At 41.6% G+C, this 10155-nt stretch overlaps 1 protein-coding gene across 4 annotated transcripts in view; it reads right to left on the bottom strand.

Annotated features, from left to right (window-relative positions):
• Nucleotides 1-1244: 1244 nt before the first annotated feature.
• elk1 (ETS transcription factor ELK1) overlaps nucleotides 1245-10155 on the bottom strand; it is a 30267-nt gene continuing 21356 nt past the window's right edge. For 3 of the 4 annotated variants that reach the window (XR_013964040.1, XR_013964041.1, XR_013964042.1), the window contains exons 11-12: nucleotides 9029-9208; nucleotides 1245-8905 (exon numbers count right to left, since the gene is read on the bottom strand). Coding sequence is in view for 1 of the 4 variants with exons in the window: in XM_080763511.1 (XP_080619637.1) it covers nucleotides 9110-9208 (99 nt within the window). In the remaining 3 variants the exon portion in view is untranslated. Of the gene's footprint in view, nucleotides 9209-10155 lie in introns of all 4 variants that reach the window. The other variant, XM_080763511.1, reaches the window with a different exon arrangement.

The raw sequence follows: 10155 nt of genomic DNA, 5'->3' as shown, positions 1-10155 counted from the left end.
TTACTTCCACTCCCATATTAGTTCTAGTCTGAATCCATAGAAAACCAGACACTACAGAACATTTACACAGACTCAAGTCGTCTCATGATATAAAATAGCTCTCTCTCTTTCCAGTAAAATACATTTAGTTTTTTTTTTTAACATTGGTTCAGAAAAATATAGGCGGCCCCCACTCCTTTAAGTCAATAAACCCCCGGTCAGCCAATCAGCTGCCAGGGAAAGGGCGGGACCACACGCGCGACTGACAGCAATGATAGTCCAACCACTGACGGGGTCGAGTGTCAGTTAGCCGAAATGCCTCGCAGCCATTGGTCAGGGCTGGACAGGATGAACATTTCAATAACAAGACCCACATTAATATATTTATGTACAAGAAAATAAGCAATCTGCTGAATAGAAAAAAAATCCCATATACAATTATACGATACTGTATAGCTCTTAAAATCAGACCTCAAAGAGAGTCTTGGATGTCTTTGAAAGACAAGAGTCTGTAAAAGTCTTTGCGGGTGTGTGTGTGTGTGTGTGTGTGTGCGTGCGTGCGTGTAAGTCTGAAAATGGGCTGGGCGATATGGACAAAAATCTAGTAGAGATATTTCTGACAAAATACCTTGATATATATATATATATATATATATATATATATATATATATATATATATATACATATATATATATATTGTGATGATATTGTCTTGTGACGAGATCTTTTTTTCTTAATGTTAAACTCGTGGACTGGCTATTTTAGATAAGAGATGTTTTATTGTATTTGTTACAGACAACTTGGAAACAACAACACCGATATGTCATATCACGATTATTAGGATTATCCAAAAATCCTGTATTTTACGATATTGATAAATTACCGATACATTATACCCAGCTTTAATCTGTAGTGTTTCAGTAAAGGTTCCAGTCCCAACTGCAGTAAGTCAAAGAAAGCCTATTCAGAATTTAGCCGCAAGCAACTCTTAGATAGCTATAATGGGCATCCAGAGTTGCAATACCAACTCATCCAAACAGGGCCCGACGTCGAAATAAAAAACACCTTCGCTCTGAAAGAATATATATATATACTGTATATTCAAAGATTTGTGCCGCATTTTCACGATTTTTCAAAAATAGCAGATCTACAAGCTCATAGCGCGCCACCGAGTGGCGCGCTATGAGCTTGTAGATCTGCTATTTTTCAATAGCTAAAAGCATAACATAATGCTTAGTTAAAGCACCAAAAGGGGTTCCCGTACAGAATGGGTTAAACTGTACAGAAAGCTTAGATTATCTTCTTTGTATCGGTCAAGTCTTTGTCTCATAGAATTCCACCGTAGACATGTTATGAGCTACTTTCTGTCAATACATTCCACCGTAGACATGTTATGAGCTACTTTCTGTCAATACATTCCACCGTAGACATGTTATGAGCTACTTTCTGTCAATACATTCCACCGTAGACATGTTATGAGCTACTTTCTGTCAATACATTCCACCGTAGACATGTTATGAGCTACTTTCTGTCAATAAATTCGGTGCAGGTGATTATTTCTTTCAGAAGTGACAGTTTAGAAGCGCTCGTTTTCAAATAACACAACGTCCCGCTGCCTCCTATACAACATGTGCAATAGTACGCAGTAGTCTACCAACGAGTAGGCCTACTTTACCAACGAGTAGGCCTACTTTAGGCTACTTACCAACGAGTAGGCCTACTTCCAAACTCAAACACTAAGGAAAACCTGCACAGAATGGATTGACAGAAAGCAGCAGCAGAAAACTATGGTGGATCTTTATCGAAAAACAAAGACTTTATACAGATACAAAGAGGATAATCTAAGCTTTCTGTACAAGCTGCAATCTTGCATGGTTGAGTTTAACTTCTTTAATACAATCAGATAGTACTTCTCTGTTTGGACGACTGGGCTGTCTAAACCCATTTAGGCCTGACGTCAGATTCTAAAAATGTCTGTTTGAAAATGACAGTTTTCTGAAAAAGCTATGTTTCTATAGTCAGCCGTTCAATTTTTCAAAAATAGCAGATCTACAAGCTGCTATGAGCTTGTAGATCTGCTATTTTTCAATAGCTAAAGCACAACATAATGCTAACACCAAAAGGGGTTCTGCAACTCTAGATGCCACAGAATGCTTGCGGATATTCAGATCAGAATACAGTTTCCCAAATTCTCACAATGTCAGCCAACAATCCAATACCAGCGCCCTCTGTCTGTCTGAAGGGGTTCAGGACAGGTGCCCAATCCATTATGGACATTTTCATTTTCCAAACCGACCTCCAGACTAGTAATTCAATTATTATAATTCCTGGAGTGTAGCTAAAATTGAATGTAAAATTGTCCTCAGCCAAACCCTCTCTCACCTATTGGCAAGATGTGTTACTGTACAACTCCTTCAACAACATTAAAACCTCATTATTTCACTGCTCTGGTGAATCTTAGGGAAAGTAAACCTCATGGTCCGAAAACAAACAATTCTCTGTTAAAAACAGAGTTAACCCATTTTGGACTGAGGTCGATAAAAGAAAAAGAATATCCTTTTTCTGAAAAACCCATGTTTCTATGCGAGTGGTGCTCAACCTTTTTCATGTCAAGGACCCCCAGAATTATCTCTTTTGGGCCACACGGACCCCCATCTCAAAATATGTAGTTCCAGGGACCCCCCCCAGAAGCCAATATTTTAGTTAAAAATGTTCTGAAATATATATTCAATGATTTGATTTTTCAAAAATAGCAGACATACAAGCTCGTAGCGTGCCACTCGGTGAGCTTGTAGATCTATTTTTCAATAGCTAGTAGGCCTACCGGTATTACACAATGCTTAGTTAAAACACATTTTCTGATGTGGGCGTTACATTTTTAAAACTTGTAAAATTGTACACTCGCTTGTGTGGTCCAGGGACCCTCAGGTGAGATGGTTCCAATTTGTACGCACTCTAGAGTTATGGGGGGTCCTTGAAAGTTAAAGTTTGAAAATCCCTGAACTAGATAGTAGAAAACTAGCAACACTCTGCATGGCTACCTTAAGACCAGAGCTGACAGTCCACCTGGATGATAAAAATGTGCTGCTCTCAAACAACCAATACACAACATCCTTCACTCTGCCTTTAAGGAAAAATATTAGTTTTTCGTCTTTTCATTTGCTGGTGAGAAACGTTATAGCTGGATTGAGTTACGGTATAGATGTCCAACTCGAAGCGTTGACGAACGAACGTAACAACGCTCAACATTAAAAACATTATACTTCTGGTAACAAATGGCTTTTTTTTCTCTTGTCATATACTATAGCATCACGATACACACATGCTTCTGAAGATGCATACAGTGAAAATCCAACACCTACACACGATATCTTTAAGGCTTTTGTAGACACAGAATAGACACAAAACATCTTAGTGTGTGTGTGTTTGTCTTGTATAAAAATAGATTCTCAAAGCGTTAAGCATGCTTTAAAGGGCAACAGTCAACAGACAATGGCTTGACGCAGCGTTCTATCCATTAAATCCTTTAGGCCTGACGTCCAAATAAATAAAATAAAAACGTTGGCTCTGAAAGAATATATATATTCAAAGATTTGTGCCGCATTTTCACGATTTTAACATAACATAGTGCTTAATTAAAACACCAAAAGGGGTTCCCGTCCAAAATGGGTTAGATCGTTTAGATTTTGCTGCCCTCACCTTGCAAAAAAATGAAAAATAAAAATCCCATTTTGAATTGGAAATTTCCCTTGAGAATACAAGCTCATTAATAATACATTAGCCACATTTAACTATCTGGGGGAGATTTTTTTTTACAAAACAAATAGGAAAATAGCAGATCTACAAGTTCATCTAAAAGTTGTGATGTTGCAGATCTACTAGTTTCCCTAGTCATTGTACGGTATGTTTAAGTGCATGTGGTTGACCTTGCTGAGAATAACAGATTACCAATCAATACATAAAATAACCAGTTACCGTGGCAACTTCAGTAATTCAGCCCTAAAACAAACGGGTGTGTACCGTTCGTTTGTACATGAGCGATACAGATACAGTACATGCATTTAATGGCCTGTCCTTTTAAACGGCCACCAGTCACATGTCCAGTCAAACTTTGACCTCTTCACCTGGCAGCCACCATTTTCACTCCATTAGAAATGGAAGTTTTAAAAGTACTAAGTGCAGTTTGCTATCGTAGGGCAGGAAAGTGATCGTGTGTGTGTGTGAAATGTATACTTGAATTAGCCTTAGGATTGTATTTATATACGTTGTTGTGTCAAGCACAAGAAAATAGCCAATCTGCAATTTCTTTGGCAACTTTTCAGCAATTCTAAGGACAAGGTCCCTCACAAGAAATTCAATGTGTGTGTGTGTGTGTGCGTGCACACGTGTGTCAGAGAGCTTACAATAGGTCACGTGATCCCTGACCGCACACCCACCCACACACGGTTAATGGAGGCGTCTCTGCCTATTGAGCAGCAGATTACTCATAAAAAGCATTTAGATAAAAATACATTTACAGCAAAGCTTTGTCATCATCGTCATCATCATCATCATCACCACTATGGAGGCTTACTGGACGAGCATCTGCTGCTCTGCAAAGCAGCAACAACAACAACAACAACAACAACAGTCAGGTCAGATCAACTAACAGCGGCTCAGTCAGCATAAGAAACATCCACGACAATGCAATCAGTGCATGTGTGTACACAATATACTACACACTGGACTGACATATCAGTGCATGTGTGTACACAATGCTACACACTGGACTGACATATCAGTGCATGTGTGTACACAATATACTACACACTGGACTGACATAACAGTGCATGTGTGTACACAATAGTACACACTGGACTGACATATGGGTTTAGAAAACAGGCTGTGGGAAAGGCCAGACATATTTAGACAGGAATGAGGGATTTGTGGTTGACTATAGGTTAAGGTACATCATGGATAGGATAAAGATAGTTCTAATAAAGTCTTCTGAAAGAATATATATTCAAAGATTTGTTGCCGCATTTTCACGATTTAAAAGAAATAGCAGACCTACAGTAAAAGCTTGTCGCGCGCCACTCGGTGGCACGCTATGAGCTTGTAGATCTGCTATTTTTCAATAGCTAAAGTATAACATAATGCTTAGTTAAAACACCAAAAGGGGTTCCCGTCCAGAATGGGTTAAGATAGTATAGGCTAGATAGATTTGTTTTATAGCAGTGGTTCCAAAACCTTTGTGCTCAGGACCCCAAAAAGAATAAACGTTTGCCCGGGACCCAACCTAGTGAAAATAGGTCGCTTAACAATGCGTTGTGAGCTTGTAGATCGGCTATTTTCACTACTTCTTAAAAAATGTCTTTCGTTTTTCTTTGATTTCTTCACGAGATGAATGACAAAATAAATGTAAAATTCAAAAGATAAATGTCCCGTCTCACACCACCAGGACCCAAATGTGATGCGACACGTTCTTTCAAAAAGAATGTTTGAATTCGTTTTCTTTTCTTTTTACTTAAAACCAAAAAGTTGAATAGTCAGTGTAGGTAAGGTAGGTACTATAGGGAACAGTTTGGGTAGGCCAGTAGGTAAGGTAGGTACTATAGGGAACACTCACAGCCTGTTTAGATATATAAAAAAAACGTGCAGCTAAATGCTGATATGTCCCTTCATGACCTCAGATATGAAACGTTATAACCGTCATTCTGCAGCTATATTCAAAAACAAAATGACAAAATCTGCAGAACTACATCAACCAGTTATATATATATATATATATAAAAAAGTGATCCAATGCGAAACATCAAACAATCTCCACACAACGTTCAGCGTGCAAGTTATACTGGTGAAGACAAGACCATCTCTGACGGAAGATAAATCCCAACTTATACAATTCGCCGTTTAGGTCTTACCTACAGTACATACTGTACAGGCCACCCGCCCACGACTACAACACATTCAGTCACAGCAGCTTCAACTGTCCTACATTCACATCCATGTCATTTTTCAACCTGGGTTCCATTTCCCTTTTGATCTGAGGATGGCGCTAGAGAGCAGTGGTTCCCAAACTGACCCAAAAGAAATATTAAGACGTATGCCCCGGACCCAAACTAGTGAAAATAGCAGATCTACAAGCTCAAAACACGTCACTTTGCACCACATTGTGAGCTTGTATAGATCAGCTATTTTCCACTACTTCTTAAATGTAATTTTTTATTTATGGAATTTCTTAGATGTGTTTGTTTCAAAATGTATAGAATATATATATATATATATATTAAAAAAATGCCTTTGACCCACAAATGCCTCACTCACTCATCCCCACAGAGTATGAACGCCCAGGTTTCATGATAAGCTGCCAGATGGATTTGGAGATATCTTGTGTGTCCAAGTTTGACATTTTGGCCTTAAGGTTGGCGCAAAATACGACTCGGGCTGAAAAATGATGGACAGTTTTAACCAGATGTTTTCTGCTGAACAACCACTTTTCTCCTGTGGCAACATTAGACCATTACTGTCAGTGTGTCAACAACGGACTGGATCACATTTACAAACCTCAGAGATAACATACAAACTGCTATCAAATGGCCTAACGCATATCAAACTGGGCATCTGAGCTGTTATCGTGCAGTGAAGAAGTAAAGTCACAGACCAGATGAACTGATCACAGGAATGAACCCATGCAAGACATAAAGACGATTATGGTCATCTCTACATCTTAACAATAAAACATCCATAAACATTCTGTTGATTAAACTGCTTTGACAAATCAAAAGGAATGTCCCGTTATTAACATCGTTTCTCAACTTGGTGGTGGGGCTGTCGACCCCGAAAGCATGACACATTCTCACAGAGGGTGACAGGGAGGGAGAGCAACAGCTTTGTGTGACCTGGTACAATGGCTGTCATGCCCTCATCAAGAAGGTCAGAAGGTGAGGTCCCGGACAGAAATGTCCGTATGAAAAAGGTCAAAAGGTGAGGTCCCGGACAGAACCAGATGGGACCCACGGAGTCTGTTGGACTGATGTCAGTACATTTAGGACTGAGGCCCATTCTAAAAAAACGCCTTCTAAATCCTGACAATATACTTTTTTTTTTCTTTTTTATTATTCAAACGTCTCTGTTAATTTTTGGTTGCATCTCAGCTGAGAACGTCAAAAAGGTATGACTTCAAATGACACGTATTAAACAGATACAATGTCCAATGGAGTTATTTATATGGAAATAACTTGGCTAGTCGACTAGATTCCTCCCAGGTCGTAACGGCGAACGAGTTCACAACCGCACGCACACCTGTCTTTCTTCCTTGTGTGATTGGTCAATTTGATCCAGCGTGGAGGAAAACGTCGTCCAATAACAGGCCAGGCAGCATTCGGAGAAGGGTGTGGTGGACCAGTAGGTCGGACCAAAATAAGTAATAATAATACAATTGTAATAATGTTCAGTATTCCATTCTCCAAGACATGGCCTTGTTACAAAGGTTTCCTCATTCCACATCAATGTCAATTACTAAGTCAAGTATGCAGGGTTTTGTTTAACAAACCCTTCGGCAACGGCAAACACCTAAAACATAAAACTAAAACATAGCTTAGCATTTAGGTTCACAATCTAAATGTTAATATTGGAGACCAAAACAAAAGAAGTAGTAAAATGTCCAAGTAAACTACGGAGTGAAAATGATGCTCCGAAAACAGGCCCAACTTCCCAGATGAAAAACAAAAGTTTAAGAAAAATAAATAAAACTAAAAAAGAAAAAAACTATTTTTTTATCACACAAAGTTCACATGAAGTTCTTGGCATGACTTGCATCAAAAGAAGCTCCGGCATGGTGGTGGGTGGCTAAGCTACACGAGGCTAACCGTCCTGTCCTTGTATCCGTATACATTCAGTTATAGCTAGGCTAGTTAGCATTTAGCTGCTAGCTAGTCTCTGTTACTGAATCCATGAAGGAGGTCAGCTTAAGTTGCTGAAGTATGCTAGTTAGCATGTAGCACCGGTCACCAGTCAAAGAGCAGGACTCTTTATATTTGAAGATGCTAGGTATCGCCTCAACGACAGCCCATACTGTAGGTGTCAGGCATTCGCATTGACGAGTAAATGATAAGGATTAAAAGGTAGCCACAGGCTTCGACTGGTTCTTTTTTTTTTGAACCAGTGGGACAAAAACATGCTGATCATAATTATGCATCTCAACTCTTTTAAATTGTTCTCAACGTCTCCTGGAGCCTGAAGGGCACAGCTGTGGCGTTGTGGTGCAACTTCTGGGCCCGGCCACAAGTGGAACTTAAAAGATATTTCCACCCCCCCAAGTCTCAGAAGAACAGAACCTGGTGGAGTCTCCATTACCTCCTGTGGACGGGCTAGAAGACGAGAAGGTTTTTGATCACATCAAAAGCCCAAACATGTCCGTATAGCCATTAAATAACAGCCAAGTGCTTCGTCAAGGTCCCTCAAACAACCCCCCCCCCCCCCCCCCCCAATGACGTGCTTCTAGTCTCTAGACTAAATTACGCTCAAAAAGGACAATTATGTTCCCCATCAGCATGTTCTGGTATGAGAGGAGTGGACACAACGATGGTTTAAGGGCTTCCATTAGTTTCAGCTTGTGTGACGTGACTCTCTGTTCAAGAATGGAGTCGTGGAGAGCCGCGCTGACATCATCCTCATCCTCATCCTCTCTCCGTGTTTCCCCAACCTGCCTGGTTAAGAGTTAGGACCAGTACTTCAACCACACAGACCTGTAGTGGACGCACACGTCCAGCGGAGGGCGCTGCTGTGCCGACACCACGTCCATATTCCCAGTACTCTGATTCAGAGTGTGTTTATTTTTCACATACGACCGTTTCCAGTTGAGGGCTCTTTTTTTTTGTCCCGCCACCTCCGTCAGGTTAAAAAAAAAGTGCTCAATTTTCCCCATTGGATTTAACATGTCACCTGGTTGAAGACCATCACTCTGATTGGATTTAACATGTCACCTGGTTGAAGACCATCACTCTCATTGGATTTAACATGTCACCTGGTTGAAGACCATCACTCTCATTGGATTTAACATGTCACCTGGTTGAAGACCATCACTCTCAGGGGTCTCAGGGGCGGTCTGTATCCCAGGAAGGATGCTCTGTAGAGCCCAGGCAGAGCTCAGGGTTTGTGGGGGCCAGGGGAGAGGACCACCGGTGTGGACAGACCGTCCACGCTCAGAGCTGGAATGTGGATCTGATTACTGCCATTGGTGGGGAACTGGAGGGAGAGAGAGGAGAGAGAGAGAGAGAGAGAGAGAGAGAGGGAGGGGGAGAGAGAGATAGAAGAGAGAGAGAGGGAGGGAGAGAGAGAGAGGGAGGGGAGAGAGAAGAGAGGGAGAGGGAGGGGGAGAGAGAGAGGGTGGGAGAGAGAGGAGAGAGAGAGAGAGAGAGAGGGAGGGAGAAGAGAGAGAGAGAGACAAGAGAGAGAGATAGGGAGGGGGGGAGAAGGAGAGAGAGAGGGGGAGAGAGAAGAGAGGGAGGGGGAGAGAGAGAGAGAGAGAGAGAGGGAGGGGGAGAGAGAAGAGAGAGAGAGAAGAGAGAGAGAGAGGGAGGGGGGGAGAAGGAGAGAGAGAGGGAGGGGGAGAGAGAAGAGAGAGAGAGAGAAGAGAGAGAGAGGGAGGGGGAGAGAGAAGAGAGAGAGAGAGGGAGGGGGGGGGAGAAGGAGAGAGAGAGGGGGGGAGAGAGAAGAGAGAGAGAGAGAGAGAGAGAGGGGGGGGAGGAGAGAGAGAGAGGGAGGGAGGGGGGAGAGAGAACAGAGAGAGAGGGGGGGGAGAAGGAGAGAGAGAGAGAGGGAGGGGGGGGAGAAGGAGAGAGAGAGAGAGAGAGGGGGGGGGAGAAGGGTAAAGATAAATGAAATGACAACTTAACCCACTTTCAACCCATCTTCATATAATTTGTCCTCACTAATGCTGAGGATAAAATGGTGAAAAATAAATCTACTCTCAGCAACAAGATTACAAAAATGTAAATAAAATAGAAACGTGAGAACAATGGCTTCCATTATAGCATGCTAATTATCCAGGAATATAAAGCCTGCTGTTTCTATTAGCTTGGATTGCCCATCGATGATGTCACTGGTGGACGGGTTTCTGAAATGTCCACAGAGGATGGGGTTGGGGAGGCTTGTCTGGAACAGGCAAGGAGGCCTGTTCCTGTTCCTCACTC

The sequence above is a fragment of the Protomyctophum bolini genome, assembly GCF_963924005.1.
Source record: "Protomyctophum bolini genome assembly, chromosome: 5".
Lineage (NCBI taxonomy): Eukaryota > Metazoa > Chordata > Actinopteri > Myctophiformes > Myctophidae > Protomyctophum > Protomyctophum bolini.
This window is presented reverse-complemented; position numbering and strand designations above follow the sequence as displayed.